The sequence below is a fragment of the Notothenia rossii genome (genome assembly GCF_949606895.1).
Source record: "Notothenia rossii genome assembly, chromosome: 11".
Classification (NCBI taxonomy): domain Eukaryota; kingdom Metazoa; phylum Chordata; class Actinopteri; order Perciformes; family Nototheniidae; genus Notothenia; species Notothenia rossii.
In genome coordinates this window covers 8,432,112-8,450,791 of record NC_136910.1, presented here as the reverse complement: position 1 = coordinate 8,450,791, position 18,680 = coordinate 8,432,112, and the positions used below count along the sequence as shown (strand labels likewise).

Genomic DNA, 18,680 nt, shown 5'->3' with positions numbered 1-18,680 from the left:
ATATATGCTGTCTGTGTGACTGTGACTCAGTAATCAGTCGCTCATTACATGCCTAGGATATTAAAGAAATGCAAGAGCGGGAACGAGACACTTGTTGATAATTTGCAAGCCATGCGCAGAGCACCTCGGTGAGACTCGCTGCTTCAGGTGCAGTCAGTTATTCTGCAACCTCCAGGACGGAGCGTCTGACGGCAGCTTTCTCCTTTCCAAAGACGTTTGTATGTAAGTAACATGCCTGTATTTTTTTTATTCTTGGTTCAGTCTTAACTAAACTGTTAGGATTACGCAAAAGAAAATGAGAACATATTTTTTTCGGAACGCATTTAAGTGAAATGTCAAGAAAAAAAAATCAACTTTGTTGATTGTTAATTCTCTCTGGATTTCCTTTGTATTGATTACTAAATGATAGAGAGTTTTTCACAGCAAATTCTACTTTTAGTCATATGGATTCGAATAAAACAATCTTAATAAAAGGTCATTATAACGTACTTTTTCAAAATTAAAGTGCACAATCCCGGCAGTATTTGCGGTGCAACTGTGTTTAGAGAAGCCAGACTTTATGCAGTTTAAAGCTTTACAAGTTGTGTATGAGGTTTAATTCATCCACATGATGTTGGTGTGCTGCTTGTTATAGGGGCTGCATTGCTCAGCTGCTTGTTGTTGCTATAATGTTGGAGCTACCAAGATATTTAGGTTTCTTCTCACAGCTTGGTGCACTCAATCATTTACCTGTATCCTAGCCAGATCTTAAATGTAGTTGTGCACATTACTAAGAGCCAATTTGTAATATGTATACCAACAAAAAAAATCACCTGTTGAAAGGCAAACTGACCTATATCACAACAGTGAGTCACATTACAGATGCAGTTTTAATGAGCAAGGTCTGCAAACGACGGTCACTTGAAAATTAGACACCTGCTGCTTTTCTAAATTAGACTCCTGCAGTTCTTCTAAATCAGACTCTGTTTTCATATTCAGAACAGTATACTCTGCTTTTGAATCCCCTCTTGGGATGTTAACAAGTATTAACCTATGGGATTAACACTACAGATATTAACACACTTCCTTTTGGTCCCTGAACAGTTGAAGATACTCCTGATCTGTGAGAGGTTTAGAGATATCCCACTCTTGAATTGATAAGTGTTAAAGTCACATTATTCTACCATTGTGTCAAACAGAGTGGGGGAGCTCTGCTATACAGTATAAGAAACTGATCCTTATCAACCCGCTACAGGCAGTGAAATTAAATCAGTGTCTGTCAGTCTGTACCCATAGTGGGTTACGCTGAGCCTAAGGTCGGACCCCCACAGATGACAGGGACATGGGTGCCTCTGAGGTCGCTTTGCTAATAAAAGCGTTTCCACAGCAGCAGGGCCACAGGCCACACTGCATTTCTCAGCGTGTTCTCAAGTTTTTATCAGCTAAATGTCATATTTTTGGACCTATGGCATAAAATAAAAAAAATCAGGTCTTATGGGTAATGAACCTGCCTCCTGGTCAAAAATGTTTTTGATTGACAGTAAATTGAGATCTAAATACAGCCCTCAAGGAAAACTTTAAATAATGATCCGTTATGTTTTTTCATATAAGTGTATTCAAAATACCTCAGCTGGATTTCACACAGCAAACATAATAATAATCATAATAATAATAATAATAATAATAATAATAATAATAATAATAATAATACATTTCATTTATATAGCACACTTTAAAAACAACGTAATCTCAAGGTGCTTCACAATGTTATAAGGAGAAAATAACATGTTTTTATAGCACTAAAGACTAATGCAGTTTATTCAGGAATGAATCTGCACACCCTTTCTTGAAATCAATTTGGTCAGCACTTGCCAAAGTTTGCACTCCACTGCGACCCTTTCAGCTGTCAAAACAGTTTTGTTTTCCTTTTCTCCCCTCAGTGTTTCCAAAGAGGAAGAACATTTGACTGCAGTGATGGAAAGGGCACAACAGATAACTGCTTTGTTCTGCCTGGTGCTTCTCAAACTGCCAAAGGTTAGTTTTTGGTCAAACACAATGGCAATCTTTCTTTAACGTGAAAGGTTTGCTGACTTTAACCCTACTGCAGATTTATTTTTCCGGGAAGTTTGAAATGAAAATGTATTTTCACAAGTGTTCTTTTGTAAATGTCCCTACAGTGTGCGATGGCCAGCGGGAAAGTCTTAGAGGAGACTTATCTAAAGTGGGTCCAGTATAAAGATGACTGTGTCAAAATGATAGAAAATGAGCCTCTACCTCAAGGTACAGTATGGGAAGCTTCAATCAGTTACTCCTCCAGCAAAAGGGATTATGGCAGAGGTTGAAAGTAAAGACAAGATCATCACGAAAATGTCAAATTATGCTTCTCAAATTCCCATCTAAAATCTATGGCTTTTTGTTGAAGAGCAAATATTTTTTACTCAGCTCCTTTTTGTTTGTGTTTATAACAGGCTTGTTCTGCAACAGGACATTTGACAGATACGCCTGCTGGCCAGATACTCCTGCCGGCTCTATGGTCAACATCTCATGCCCCTTCTACCTGCCCTGGTATGACAAAGGTAAATCACACTTTTAGAAGACTGACTGACAGCAGCTCAACAAACTGAAATATAACTATATTCCCATCTGTCTAAATTTGATTATGTTTTGGATGTGGGGCAATATTGATTGTGAACCCCATAATGAGTGAATTAGTTAATACTGGCAAAATGTATATTTGCTTAGCAACCCTACATCTTTATATTTCAACCCAGTCTCACGGCATTTCATGTTATAGTCACAAAATTAATTTAATCTATTTATTCGTGCTCACCAACACTGTATTCGCATTTTTTTCGTGTCACAGAACGATTTTAAAAGCAATGTATTTCTATTGGTTGTATGTTTCGTGCCTGCACCACGTTTTTTTTTTTTCGGTCGGGTCTTGGAATACCAGAAGCTGTGTGGTTCATAAAAACATTTTCTTACCCTAAGCCTAACCCTATCCCTTTTATTTTAAGTTGTATAATGTCTGAGTTTTTTTGCCGTCCGCAAGGAAAATAAATGGGGCTCAGAGCCTCAGAATACTGAAATCTGTATTTTTTGTCATCTTTTTTTCCTTCTAAGTATTTATTTGAGAACTAGTCACCATTTATCATTGAAGGGGAAACTACAGCCAGCAGACAATTAGTTTAGCTTAGCTTAGCTTAGAATGATGACTGAAATCAGGGGGAGCCAGAGCTGCTAGCTTGATCTGTTTCAAGGTCATAAAATCCATCTCACAGGACCTCAAAAGCTTATTTATAACTAAGCTTATTTTTTAAGTTGAATCCTTAATTAAAAAAGGTGTAAAAACAACACATTAACCACTGCATTCCCCCCCAATGTTTAGACTTTGACATGTTGATTGCAGGGGCTGGGGATTGAACCACCTACTTTCTGATTTTTAGCCCATTTAACCCCCTTAGCCACAGCAACCTTGTATTGAGAGAGCGTAGTTTTTTTCCTTTGGAATGACCAATGATACCAAAATGATAAAACCTTTAGGGATTTGATTTTTTATGTAATATGTACGTTTAGATTTTATTGTGCTTATATATGCAAATGTCTTTGAGTTCATTTCCCCGTTATGCTGGAATGATAAGCTGTCCAGGCTGTTTACACTTCTACCTGATGTGTGCTGCAATTAGCTTTCACCCCCTGTCACTATAATAAGGTGTCATTAGAGTGGGTAATGACTGACTTTCTGACTGTTTCTCCCACAGTGTCGCAAGGAACTGTGCGTCGGCTGTGTGGCTCTGACGGCCTCTGGGAGAGAGGGGACAACGGGCAGGTGTGGAGGGACATGACTCAGTGTGAGGAGGAAAAAGAGGTCACGTCTCAAGAGGTGCAAAAAACAAAATGTCTCCATCTCTGTTGTTAATGTGTTGCTACTTGTTGCTCATTTATATGTATGACATGATAAGGCTATCCGAGCTTTAAGGCAGGGCAAACCTTTTATCTCCAACAGTGTTGTGAATAAAAAGATGAGTACTATGATTACCATTAATTACTTTTAGGGATATGATGGAAACCTGTGGTGTAGGAGTTGAGAGATACAATGAATTGACCTTCACCTGAAACGACTAACCTTTGCACAATGGCAAGAATCCATCTGCAATTAATGCTGTATTGTTGTTATATAATCCTATGAATATTATTTAGCTGTTTAACAAAGTTCATTGCGGTACAACAACAACAACAACAACAACAACAACAACAACAACAACAACAACAAATGTTGCAGATAACCACCAAGGGTTTCTTCCTCTTGGAATTTTGCTTTAGCCCTTCATCCACATCAGAGAATTTAAAAACAAATGTTTGGAGTGACATGGATGTCCCCCCTTCCTTATCTGATTGGTTGGGTTTATTATTGATATTGTGTATTTATAAATTCTGATCCACACAAAGCCTTGTGTTATGTGAGCCCTGATTGAAGATGGGAATCCTATTTGATTAACCTGTAGACTTCCTTTTGCATGATTACACACTTTTACATCTCTATTTGATCCTTCATGGTATCTATTAGTGAATGTATATAATGACCACCGTGTTTTTCTATTTCTCATTAATATTGTATATATATTTTATATTTTATGGACCCCTGGTGTCTTTCTATTTCCTGGTGTGAGTCTTGACATTATTAGTTGTTTCCCCTGCTGTTTTCTGTCTAGCATTTGCTGATCATTGGAGCTGATTGCTGCCTTTTTATTGCCCTGTCAAAGGATTTATAATCTGGAATCAAACCATTTTTTCATGGATTTGCACTCACCTGAGGTGCATTATCAGAAGCTGCAGTGAAAAGACTTGGTGGATTTGAAATCAAACAACACAATTTGAAATATCTTGATTTTGTAAATCACAACCAGTTGGTAATCCCAAATGATTATTTGCAGATACTACATCCCTTAATATTAATGCCGTTAAGAATCAATAATAGGTGGTAACTTTAGTGAAGCAATCTGTTTCCTTCCCTGATATTGACAGGTCTTGATTTGTCTTCACAGCTGTGGTTCAAACAACTGATGTTGAGCTTCAGGATGTTGTACACTTTCGGCTATTCCTTGTCGCTGTTTACGCTCATAACGGCTCTTATTATTCTTATGAGCTTGAGGTAAGCTGTCAAACAAGAGAAGTGATTAAAGGGTTATACATTTACAAAACAACACAAAAGATGCTAAATCAAATCTGCCTATTTTAATTTGAAGAATCCAACAAAATCAAGATCAGAGAAGCAAGATAAATATACACATTTAATGCCCTTGATATACCAAATTTAAACGTGGGGTATTTGTATGTCTCCTGATAGGAATCTGCGTTGCACCAGGAACTACATTCATGCCAACCTCTTCCTGTCTCTCATCCTGCGAGCTGTATCGGTCATTATTAAAGACACCATGCTTGACCGCCACTGGGGAAGAGAAATCATGAAACAAACTGATGTGAAGGACATGCTCAGTGACGAGGTGGGTTTGTTGTTATTTGTTGAAGTTTAACACTTTAATTGGCTGTTTTGGCGCAGTGGTTGGCCATCAGATCAAGAGGCGTTGGTGAACTCCATTTAAAATCCCGCCTCGGCCGCCACTGCGTCAGGCCGTTGTGTCCTTGGGCAAGACACTTCACCTGTATTTGCTCCTGTGGGTAATGTCCACAGTAATGACTCTTACATGTCTAATATGTGTAATCTGTAATTGTAAAGCGCTTTGAGCACCTGTAAAAGCGCTCTAATAAAAAATGTAATGCATTATTATGATTTATTATTAAACTTTAGCCTTTTTTAACTTGTATGTGTTATTTCCATCCCTTTTAGGCTGCTATTGGCTGCAGGATAGCTCAGGTAGTGATGCAGTACTGTGTCCTGGCCAATCACTATTGGTTCTTTGGAGAGGCCATTTATTTGTACTCTGTGCTTATTGCCTCAGTGTTCATCGACAACAACAAATACTTTCCTTACATCTGTCTTGGCTGGGGTAAGTACCTTCTCTGGGATTCATTACCTTTATTTCTAATATTGCAAAACATCATATTATATATACAGTATATCAGGTCGATACCATATCCATGCCAGATTTCAACAAATGTTTTAGTATGTTTACTTATCAAACCAAAAAGCACCCACACTGAATCCTGCAATATTTTCTGATTTTGTGGCAGGAACTCCACTTCTTTTTGTGGTTCCATGGGTGGTGATGAAGCAATTGAAAGAAAACAAAGAGTAAGAGTGTGTGCAGGTGGTTGCCCTGTTTCCATCTGTTCATCATTACATTTATGCTTTCACAGATCCATATTAGAGGGCAGAGAAATTGTAACAGCTGCGTCTTTTCTCGTCTCAGGTGTTGGGCTGTCAATTCCAACATGAACTACTGGTGGATCATACGTTTCCCCATCCTTCTTGTTTCACTAGTGAGTCATCATCTGACATCTGTATAATATGAATGTCTACACAGAACATAGTAATTAACATTATGATTTTCAACAGATCAACTTTCTGATTTTCATCAAGATCTTGAAAGTCGTTCTTTCAAAATTACGAGCCAGCAGCCAAAGCAGATTTGCGGATTACAAACTCAGGCAAGTTGTCTCAGCCTTTTTTTCAATGTCGACGATACATTTCATATTTTCAACTCTTAACATTCTCGCTGTTACAGCATGTCACATCATCAAATGTTGACAAGAAGCATTGTGATGGTGTTATGACTAATTGCTCTGCTGTTTGTTCTGTCCTGTTAGGCTTGCCAAGGCAACACTCACCCTCATCCCTCTGTTTGGCGTTCATGAGGTTATTTTCATCTTTGCAACAGATGAGCAGACATCAGGTGTTCTGCGATACATTAAAATCTTCTTCACCCTTTTTCTCAATTCATTTCAGGTAGGTTTAATTTAATCAGAGAGAGATGCTTTCTTTGCCAATATATCAAAAATAATGTCTGTTGTGTTCCAGCATAGCAAACGTAATAACTTTTCTGTGGTTCCTCTGCAGGGCTTTCTGGTGGCTGTGCTTTACTGCTATGCCAATAAAGAGGTTTGTTTGTTTGTTTCATCTCATACTCACATTTTCCATACCATACATAGAAGGTTCTCGATGTCACATTATCTGAAATACATATATTAATCTATAGGGAAAATGTGTGAAAAAGTATGTCTTAAATCATATTAAAACATTGTTAATAATCCTGATAATGGGGAGATCTTTATTGAGAAACCCATCTAGAATGAAAAGCGTGTATTTGATTTTATAAATACCGTGATAAATTACTTCATTTTTCAAGTATGGACTGGAAAATGTCATAAAATGTTACACCAAATAGTACAGTCACTCTGAAATGGATTGTATTAATAAATACTATTGTGAATGGTATTTGAAATGGCTCACCTCCCCTTTGTTTGCAGGTTAGGACAGAGCTGAAAAGGAAGTTTCGCAGCTGGAGGATAGAAGCTGAGGTTGTTTGCTGTGGACAGTGACTAGCTGTTTTTAGCTCCCGTGTGGAAACGTTCTCCAACGCCAAAGTGACAGAGCGCAACAGATCCTCCGTAACGACCACAAGAGCAATGACTGATGGCTCACCGACTCCTGAGAGTTCACTTCTTTCTAAACGCCAACTTCAACCAACTTCACCACAGCCTAAAGCTTCTTTGCTGCAGAATCCATCAGTGGTGAATCGAGACAATTCTATGCGGCATTTGGACCAGGAGGACATTGGGCAATTGTCAGTGGCAATGCAGGTGTCCTTCCTCATTCACCTTCAAGACCCTGTGGAGTCACTCCCAAATGCTGTAAATATGGACTCAGATTGAATATGTTTTGGCATTGACTGTACATTTGAAGATGATATTTGGTCTGTTGTGACTTGTGAATACTTAAAATTGTGAATAAGTAATTGTTATATGAGTTGTACAATTGTGAACAAGTGATTGTGATTATTTAAGACTTTACTATCTTTCATACAAATGGAGTATAGAAATTAAACGTATATTTGTTTACACTAAATTGTTTAATATGTGATTGAATATGTAGCCCCTGTGAAACCGGTGTCGTTAAGCGGTCTCTGCGTTGTGTTTTGCGTTGTTCATGGATGACCCGAGCCAGCATACAGCTTTGACAATCTCCGTTTTATTACTGACAATCTGACAACAGATATAATGATCAGTTTTACATTAGGTTTCCCTCACAGTGACTCTTCTCATGTGGAACATTTACAAAAAGGGAAAATCCAGTCTCTGATTGTGTTACGTCATTATGAGAGTGCTCTCATACTTGTTTGATTCTGAAATTGTATATTTATATAAATATATGTTTGTGTGTATGTCCGCATCTGTGGCCTGTTATTGTCTCATTAAACCGCACTGTGAATGAATTCAAAGTAAATATATAAGTCTGTCCATCAGACAGAGTGCTGCTGTGCCTCCTGTCATCATTAATGGACATCTCTTTAAAATGACCGCTCAGAAGAGACGATTTCTAATTTCTCTAACCGCCTGCTGCTTCCACTCCTCTCTCCTCGGTTCCCCTCCTCGACTCCTCCGCTCGCATCTCCTGTGGGCGGGACTAAGTCACGAGGATAGGAGTCGAGGAGGGGAAATTAGACAATTGAGAAGCCTTTAATATATAGAGGGGGGGAAGTCCTCACAACAATAATCTCCTGAGCACAGAGACCACACTTCAGAGGTTCCTTCCACTGATCTCCGACCTTGTCAGGTATTGAACATTCAATAAAATTAAGAACACAGAATTACTTAATATAAAACACAGAATTTGTGTGTTTATACAAAAATTATTTACAAATAAACCCCACTGCATATTTACAACTGTTAGCCTACAACTGGATAAGATATATATGTTGAATGAACAGAATTATAGCATTATAGTAATCAGAAACAGTGTCTTGAAAAAGGTTATAAATGTCAAACTTTAAGTCAATCTACACCTGCACTGTCTTCTTTATAACAAATATTGGGTTAGCCTTTTTGCTTTCATATTACAAAAAACAGTGGTGTAAAGTTAATAAGTACATTTACTCAAGTAAAATATATAATTTTGAGAGACTTCTTCTTTACTTCAGGATTTATTTATTTGTGCTATACTTCTACCCGACTACAATTCAGGGATAATGGTGTACTTTACTTTTTAACACATTAATAAGACCAGTTAGATAGGGTAACTTGCACAAGCTACCCTACAGCACTTTTATTTAAGTACAACATCTGAATATTTCTCCAACCTATGCTAAAATAACACAGTTTCTTCCTGAATTTCTTTTTTGCTCTGTGCACTCCATTACCCAGAAGCACCAGGAAAAGCAACGTACTTACGTCATGAACGTCGTGCTGTCGTTGGCAACGGCGGAGGCTGGAGCGGGAAGGATACAACTCTAGCAGTTGTCAAATCAAAACTGTTGTTCACTCGCTTCCCGGGAGAACTGGGAAAGGTCTCTTATCTCAAAAATGATGTGAAATTAGATGTGTTATCATAGTTCTTCACTGTGGCATTCTGATAAAGAGCTTTACTGTTCATTTAGCTGTCTGTTTGCTAGCTAACCTCTCTAAAGCCCCACTAGCTGCTCGTGTTCTCAGCTGCAGACTCTGAGACATCAACAACTCCTGTTTGAAGCATTGTGTATCAATGGCCTCCAAAGGTAAAATTAACCTTTTTAATTGAAGTCTTGTCCTGTTCACTTAACTTATAACGCAAATATTATACGTTGCTAACTTATAATGTCAATAGTTTACATTTGTTACTTATGAGTTGGCCTATCAAAGTACATTGACTTCAATTCTCAATGTTAATCTGTATATTAATGTTGATATTCCATAGAGATACTCTAGGTATACATATTTCACTGTTGATATATACATATGTACTGTTCTTTTTTGTTTATGTATTACTGTTAATACTGTTAATATACATTTTTAGTATATTTTGTATTTAATTTAATGTTGAGTTCATGTGCAATGCTGCTGTGACAACATCATTTCTGGGATCAATAAAAGTATATATTATTTTATCTTATCATGCAACCAATATTGTAAGACAACTTGATAGTTTAATGCTGTTATTCATCTTGTTTTGACTTCCCAGGTTGGCAGCATCCTTATGTCAACATATTCAAACATGTCAGGGTTGAAGACTGGAAACGGTCGGCCAAAGAGGGGGAAGTGTCAACATGCACGGTAACCTTGCTGCACACTAATGTTGTACTTATGATATTTGAAGTTATACTTGACCCCCAAACTATATTTTATATACCAATCACTCACTGCTGTAGGATTGATAAGTGACAGTTAAAAGTGTAAATGTGTCTATGGTAGCTTTGCATGAATTTCATTTCAGCTAGCGACAGGTTTTCACACGGGATAGAAAACCCTCAATACCATTTTTTTCAAATCCTGCAGCATAGTTCCATTTTCTGTACGCTCAGTATGTAGAAAAAGTTATATTTATGCTTTTCATCCAATGACAGACAATTGACAGATTGATTTGGTTTTCTGAGAAGAAGAATTAACTTTATGTCCTTGATAAATCTCCTAGGACAAGCGCCTGAAGTGCTCAGTGTTCAGGATCAGAGGTTCTGTTCCTGCCAACAGCTTCATCATGATACCCAAAAACATCAACCAGTCTCTGGGGCTGACCGGTCGCTTCTTCTACCTTCTCTTCCGGCCCACCCCCGGAAAATACTTTGTGGTCCACCTGGATGTTTCTGCCGAGGTATCGGATCAGATTTCATTTATATGTTTGTGCTATCTTAACGATATTTCATTTTTTTTAAAGGGTCCCATGTCATGCTTTTCCGGTTATTACCCGTCCCGTTGTGTGTTATGAAGGTTTCAGCGTAGATTCTGGTACTTTAAATCATGTCACACTGTTGGATATAATTAGCTCTCACAGTGGGAGATTTTCATTGGTTTTATATAACTCTTAAAAATAAAACCACAGCAATTTGCTTAGTTTCAAAATATTCAACAACTATCTACTATAAATGCCGCTATGTTGTATGTGAAGATTTAATTGATTTTAAGATAAATACATTTTCTTTCCCTTTCTCTCTTGTGCTTTGATGTGTAGGAGGGCCAAGTGGTCCGTATCTCTTTTTCCAACATGTTCAAAGAATTTAAATCCACGGCTACCTGGCTTCAGTTTCCTTTCTTGTGCGGAGCTGCAAAGGATTCAGTCTATGAAAGCACAGCTAAATCTGCAAGACATGGTAAGATACAAGAACAGCCATACTCATCTAGATATGATCCATTTGTTGCATGCCTTTGCTGATAGTTTTCTGTATTTTGTATATAATGTAAATAATCTTGCAATATTTGTGTTTCTGTGGTCCAGGCTTAGTGGGTCCTGCTCCCACGTCAGTGCGTTGGACCTGTCTGACGCTGGATCTGCAGTACACTCTCTCTGTCTACCTCAACCGCTGCTACAGTCAACTCAAGAGCATTAAGCTTTGTGCCAACATGGCAGTGAAAAACATGTTCACCAGCAACCTGCTGCTAGATCCAGGTGAGACTAAGATGGCATAGATATTAACAGTATTATTATATCCTCTTTGTTTATAGTTGTGTATATCCCTGGTGGTTTTATACAAGTAAGCAAGATGATGTCATGTGAAAAAAAAGACAAAGGCCGTTCTCTAAAAAGCACTCTAATATAAAGAAATCGTGTTGATCTTAAACCCATTGCTTATTCAAACCATTTCATTAAATAATCTTAATTAGCAAACAACATTGATAACCAAGAATATTTAGAGCACACTTCAAATCCTTTAAGTGGAAACAAAATCTTCTCATACCCATCATTCTGCCCACTGATACAACATGTGCAATATTATTATTATTAATAATGTTCTATAATAACGTGCAATCACGTATCTGCCACTACGTTTTTTTGCACTACTAAATACTGCTTATCAATGTACAGTATTTTACATTAATTATGTGACCGTCTATGTTTCCTGTAAATATTTAATTTCTATTTTTACTGCACTGTTAGTGTACCGTTTTATTATTATGCTGCTGTGTTTATTGTATTTTTGTAACTGGCACAACAATTTCCTTCGGGATAAATTAACTCCTATCTTATCTTATCTTATTCCTCATTAAACTGCAACCTCAGATCTCTAGATAGTGTCCTCTTAGTGACTCACGTATCCCATCTTTACTCAAAAGGTCTTTCCTTCAGTGAAGCCAAGCTGATGGGTCTGGTTTCTTCCGAGGGAACGGGTCCCGTCCCCAGAGACATGTCATTTCCTGTTCCCAAAGGAGGCTCCTGGCACGACCTCTACGATCACATCAGGTATGGTAACCTCGCCTGGAAACTCAATGTACATCGCTGATATTATTCTAAAAGCAGAATCTACCCTGAACTCCTTTTTGTCGTTTTTGGGGCTGTGATGTTTGGTAGTTTATTTTGAAATAGTTATAATCCCTGTTGACTGTCACTGATGTTAACAAAACAAAGAATAGTCCTGACTCTTCAAATGCCAATGTATTTCATTTCTTCTCCAGCCTGGTGTCAACATATTGGGCTCTCTAGTCAGCGTGCTGCGCTGGTTGTTTTTTGTGTTTTTCGTTGATGTTGTCTTGTTCTCTGAGTGTATTGGCTGATCAAAAACCTTTAAGGTGCCACCTACAGTGTGTATATGCTGTGCTTGTTAAGTCAATGAAAGCAATTTGGCTTTGTATTATCAACCAAATATTCATCAGCTATAATTTCATTACCAGAATAAAAACATAACAATACAAACTTCCCATTATTGGCTATTTATGAATTTGGGAAACTGCAGCTGCTGCTTTCGTCACAGTTTACATCTATTTCGTCTCTCATCTGATCTCATCCTTCCTCGACAGGTTTCCCTCAGGGGGAACGAAGCTACCCTTTGACTCCATTCAAAAAGACCCTCCCAGGCCCGAGGCTAGTGAGTCATGAACTTCTCAACATTCATACAGTATTTAAAGCTTTTTACTGTCTTTGCATGCCATAGTCTTCGCATTTTGATTCAAACTTAAAATGTGCATGTCCTCTCACAGGAATTTCTTGGAGTTGTGTTACTGCATGTTCTCTCTTCCCCAGGTTGTGTCTCTGACCAAAGAAGACCAATTAGAGAGGAGCCTTGCTTTGTCAGCCTCAGCAAACCCGTTCAGGACCGAGTGTCCCTCATCCAGCAGATCACCGCTCCAAAATCAGTAAGACTTCAGTGGGGTTGCACAATTAATCAACATTTTATCAAATCGCAATATGTGCTTCTTAGTGCAATTTACGGCTCACCAACCTTAAATGTTAACACAGAGAGAGATCAATAAAACACAAACACAAATATGGTTGAGATTAATTATTATTCAGTTGCGCAACAAACAAATAATAATGGGGAAACGTTTACCTTGCTTCACAGCAACCAATCGCAGAAATGCCCCCAGAGTAGAAGTTTCACATAGCCATATATAGCTTCTAAATGACGCACACACATGAGAACAACATGCAGCCCACCACACAAACATCCTTATCACATGTATGTTCCAGATGACGAAAGGTCATTATCTCATGACGTCTTTAGGGGTCTTTCAGGATATTGAACCTACCCAACTAACAACACTTAACTCAATTATATCTGAGGAAGACCTCTCCTGCTCTTCTGCTGACCCCTAATAATTACGGAAGAGGCGATGGGTCCTCTTCTCTGGAAACCCAACTCAAATATACATTTGTCTAACCATGTGACTAGGCATAAGACTGATATGACAAGACGATGGGGCCTTTCTGACCTATGCATCAGCTCGCTTTAAATGAATAAATCTATTGATAATTCAAAGACCATGGATAATTAGCAAAGAGACTCATAAGCCTCTCTAACTCTGCAGACGGAAATTCAATAACACACATTATAGCTTACCATGTGACCTTACTGAATAATCCAGAAATACGCTGTAATAAGGATTCTGCCATAACATGCTAGTGCAATGTTCTTCACTTTGAATTAAGTAGAATCACAATAATCCTTGAATACATTTATGTTACGATTACAAAATAATCAGTCCCTCCAATATTGTGAACCATATTGCGATTGCAAAAGCAGTCAAAATATTTGAATTTTTTTACAAATCATGCAGCTGTTGGGTTCAGAATTCCAGAAAAGACAGACAACTTCTAAGTTTAACTATTTATTGTAAAGAGAGCAAAAGATATACCGTATATTACTTGGCCAAGGACTCCTCACGTCTTTGGGAATCACAGGCATCAAAGCTGTAATCTGTAACCACCAAATCCGTCAAGAGCCTCGAACCTCGTGCGACAATACATTTTATGATTGGTCAAGACTAGCTGAAGAGATACCGCGGTTTAGACTTGGTTCTCTTTGGTTGGTGCGCAGACTCAGATAGAGTCTCTTGGCAACACGATCCTCCAATCAGCATTCGGCCGGCCTGTGGAAGTCCCTCCCTACTCTGGGACCATCATACTCATTTGTTTTCTCTAACGTCGGGAAACCATAATGTTGCTTCCTAGCTTTGCGGCCCATACAAAGTCAAGGCCGGTGCGATGTGCTGTTCTGACTACCTCTTTGTGTTCTCTCAGTCTCTGCACTCGACCTTGCTACTTTCAATATTGCAAGCTAAACACTTTCTCATGTAACTTTTCCCTTCGTTCCTCACAACCACATAAAATGAGCACTATAAGCTTATAATGTAATAATAAGAATCATTATTTCTAATGTTATATAAAAATAGACTCCGCACAGCCCTAGACTTAATTACCTTTTTAATAAAGTATTTAAAATCGAATCAGCTTGAATTTTGTCCCTGAAAATAGGGCCGACTTTAGATTTGTTTTGAAATGGTAGAGTTTCCTAGGAGGCTGCTATATGTTTCCTTCTCAGTGTCCTCCTTCTGTCTTCTTAGATCCCAAGGAATCAACCCCCCATGGTGGTGACTGAAATACCAGAGCTAGGTCTAGTTTCTACTCAGCACAGTGATGATTCCCTCGGCCAAAATACTGACCAGCAGGAGACAACTGGTTCAGAGCAGTTCACATCCAGGCCTTTCTGGGACACCGATGACGGGGGCGTTCATGTTCACCTTCATCCTGAGGACGGCTTCAGCCAACACGGGGAGGAAAGTGAACAAGAGGTGAAGCTTGTTTTCTCTAGATCGTACATTCAATTTAGCTTAACAGCAGCAGAAAAGCCATTATATACCACAGTCCTCTCCTGCTCACCAGGATGTCAGCGTTGTAAACACTCTTCTTGCTATATTCCCAGGTTGCTTGCACTCCAGTTCCACGCCCGGTGTATCTATCATCATCCAACGAAAGCAGACAGCAGGTGAGAGAGGAGATCAGTACAGAGTGAAACCAGATCCATCAAAAGTTTGAAGCTCATCCCTTTTTCTACTCTCTCCTCCTTAGAAGCTGCTCCCAGACCCCATTCTCAGGCTCAATCGAATCATCGGCTTCGGAGGAGCCACTACTAAATATGTATGCTCATGTGAAGTAGGGCTGCACGATTTGGGGAAATAATCTAATTGCGATTTTTCTGACAGGCATTGCGATTCGATTTGCCATATTTGTTTTTAAGCGACCCAACGGGAGTTTATTGTAAAATGCGGCCATATCTCCGGCTAGGAAGTTCGTATCAACGTGCTCCCGTCTCTAGCACCCCCGCAGCCCGAGCTACGAGTGAAAGAACTAAACTTACATGAAACTTCCGTTGGGTTGCTTTAAAGTCAAGCTTCAGTTTAAGATTTGCCCTGTAATAGAAACATGTGATGGAGCATTGCTAACCTGACTCAGAAACCATCTAGGAGAGCTCCATTGGAAGCCATTTGGAAAGGGCAGGCACTTTCCAAAATACTTGGCAGGTGACTGGATCAATCTGTCTATCACCTTCTATCACTTCTGATTGGTGTGGATGACTGACACACAACAAAAAAAGTGATACGGCCCGTCCACACAGCGGCGTGCGTTGACGCTTGCCGGCGGGCGTGTCTGAAACTCGACCAACAACCAATCACATGAATCTCCCGCCCCCTGACACACAAGCAGCGGTTTGATTGGCTAGAGCTTGTACTGGCATATGATTCGATTGGCTGACGCTTCTGCCAAGGCGTCAAGAGTTGAACATTGCTCAACTTTTGCAGCGAGCAACGCCAGCAACGCTCCACGTCGCTTCCCACAATGCAGTTCGGCGAAAAGTGACGTCACCCCATTCAAAGTGAATGGTGAAGCGTCAACGCACGCCGCTGTGTGGACGGGCCGTAGAGTCTCATCATGCTGGACTCGCGTACAGTTTGAAAGGGTACAAATGATGCATTGATGCCAAGAAGTCTAACAACTGGACTTCTTTACTTCACAGGCCCTGTGGAGCAAATCGGGTGATGAAGTTGTGTATCCGTGTCACGCAATCATCGTCTCCATGAAGATATCGTCCAACCAGCAGAGATTCTTCATCGGACACACTGATAAGGCAACTGAGATAATAACTCAGCATCTTAAATCACATCACACAAGTCCTGCTCTTTGCAGTTAGATTCTGTACAATCAAGATTTTACAAGAACTGAAACAGGAAATATTTGCTGCCAACTTCCAGCTTCATAATTAAAAAAAACAAACAGATTTCACTCTGTTTTCGTTTAAAATAACTCACACTTTACTTACCTTTAAACTGCAACTTTCACATTTCTATAATGTATGTATATAGTATACTTTGTAGTAGGTTGGTCTATTACAAACTTATTCTGTATATTCTATATTATCTATGCAAAAAATTGTCTATATATCTTTCTACTCTGAATATGTATATTATTTACTGTTTATTTTATAACATTTTCAACAGGCATCAATTTGCACATACTACTTTAAAACAGATGAGTAACTCTGTAGTTGGGGTTAAACTGGAATTCCTCACCAAATGATTTAAAGAGCTGTACGGACATCTTTAGTTTTAAGAAAATATAATGAATGAACTTGTATACAAAGCCCTGTAAACATGCTGTAACAAAATAATGTCCCAATTTAGGATCAACAGAGTAAATCTAATCCAAAGAGAGATTGTTTTTTCTAGAGTTTTTGTTACTTTTTCTAACGGATCTTGTATGCACGTGCTTCGTTATTATTCCTGGCGCGCGCGCTCTCTCTCTCTCTTTCTCTCTCACACACACACACACACACACACACACACACACACACACACACACACACACACACACACACGGTGCTGCCCCTCACACACACAGGCTTCAAATCAAGTTGCATAAATGCTTGAGCTACGTCATTGCAAACAAGCAGACAGCGCTGCTTCTCTCCCTCTCCCCCCCACACACACACACACACACACACACACACACACACACACACACACACACACACACACACACACACACACACACACAAACACGGCACTGCCCCTGACACACAGGCTGTTTTCGTCATTATTACAACAAATACACACTTGCAACTGATAACACTGGCAATGATTTTATATTTATTAGACTATTAAAAAAAAAATCATGCTCCAAATAAGTGGGGGCTCCAAATAAGTGGGGGTACGGCAATCCCCGGCGTCCAACAACCACTACACCACTGCCCACATCCCTGAAAACGGGGGGCACGACGGAGCAGATCCAGATTTACTGCCGATATGACGTAATATCGGAAACGTTTTTTCTAGAGTTTTTGTTACTTTTTCTAACATCTGTGCTTGTGCTCTCTCTGTAGGTCTCTGCTCTGGCTTTTATGGCAACACAACACTGCTGGCCTCAGCACAAACCGCAGCCACAGTGTAGTCAGAGTGTGGGATTACCATAAGGGAAAGTGCCTGGCCATGTCCAGGATTCATGCTCATTCATTGTCCTCTCTGAGGTACCCAACTGCATAATATACTGTACTCTGTCACACACACCCACAGATACTACTTCCGACCCATGGGACCTTATTTGGAAAAAAGTATGTATTGAAGTCAAAATTATCTTTCGATCCCGTTTGAATTGTGCCATGAATTACACATATGATGTTTGTCCATCTTAAATAATAATTTCCATGTCAAAAAAGTCAAAGTTTGTCGTAAAACTGTTGAAATATAAGACTATGAAAAATACGCAACTAGAAAGACTACAAATCCCAGAATCCCGGTCCCGCATGCTGGCTCTTACGGAACCAACTAACTCCCCTTGTGTGTATGTACAGCTTGTATGTATGTAGTATGTATCAACATGCCCAGACTTGTAGTGATTTTCACCTCTTTTAATACTTTTCGCCTCATTCTGAAGGAAAGAAGTGAAATGTGCCAACGTGACGGCCGTCTTGGTGTGTGGTGCGAGACGGGAGATGTAGTTCAGTGAGCGGTTTCACACAAAAAAAAGTGTTACTTCACAGTTTTACGACACATTTTAATTTTTTTGACTTGCAAAATTATCTTTTAAATTGACAAACATTCATATTATGTAATTTCGTGGCAAAATTCAAACGGGATCGAAAGATAATCTTTCTCTCTCCTTTTACTTCAATACATACTTTTTCCGAAATAAGGTCCACCGGAGAGGGAGGGACTTCGCCTCTCCATGGAGACTCTTGGATGCCATTTATTTCCTAAAGAGTTACCTCATATCTCAAAATAATGACTAAGTCTTTAATGAGAAACTTTCTGAAAATATTGACTTGTTCATCTCAAAATGAAAACTCAGT

The 18,680-nt window shown here is 39.1% G+C and overlaps 2 protein-coding genes across 2 annotated transcripts in view; both read left to right on the top strand.

The window, feature by feature from the left end:
* The first annotated feature begins 75 nt into the window (after window positions 1–75).
* Window positions 76–8,033, top strand: LOC307025012 (glucagon receptor-like). Its single transcript, XM_079659593.1, has 14 exons — window positions 76–222; window positions 1,920–2,013; window positions 2,157–2,259; window positions 2,448–2,555; window positions 3,741–3,862; window positions 5,025–5,131; window positions 5,327–5,483; window positions 5,828–5,987; window positions 6,172–6,232; window positions 6,351–6,420; window positions 6,497–6,588; window positions 6,748–6,886; window positions 6,998–7,039; window positions 7,408–8,033. The coding sequence occupies exons 2-14, from the start codon at window positions 1,954–1,956 to the stop codon at window positions 7,477–7,479; spliced, it is 1,293 nt and encodes a 430-aa protein (XP_079515719.1). The 5' UTR covers window positions 76–222; window positions 1,920–1,953; the 3' UTR covers window positions 7,480–8,033.
* Window positions 8,034–9,345: 1,312 nt separating this feature from the next.
* Window positions 9,346–18,680, top strand: part of wdr90 (WD repeat domain 90) — a 26,406-nt gene continuing 17,071 nt past the window's right edge. Inside the window, 15 exon segments of the mRNA XM_079658461.1 lie at window positions 9,346–9,650; window positions 10,094–10,185; window positions 10,544–10,720; window positions 11,078–11,216; window positions 11,342–11,512; window positions 12,178–12,304; window positions 12,859–12,926; window positions 13,082–13,194; window positions 14,902–15,129; window positions 15,261–15,323; window positions 15,407–15,475; window positions 16,353–16,463; window positions 17,715–17,730; window positions 17,733–17,762; window positions 17,765–17,868. Of these exon segments, the coding sequence (XP_079514587.1) occupies window positions 9,638–9,650; window positions 10,094–10,185; window positions 10,544–10,720; window positions 11,078–11,216; window positions 11,342–11,512; window positions 12,178–12,304; window positions 12,859–12,926; window positions 13,082–13,194; window positions 14,902–15,129; window positions 15,261–15,323; window positions 15,407–15,475; window positions 16,353–16,463; window positions 17,715–17,730; window positions 17,733–17,762; window positions 17,765–17,868 (1,521 nt within the window). The 5' untranslated portion in view covers window positions 9,346–9,637.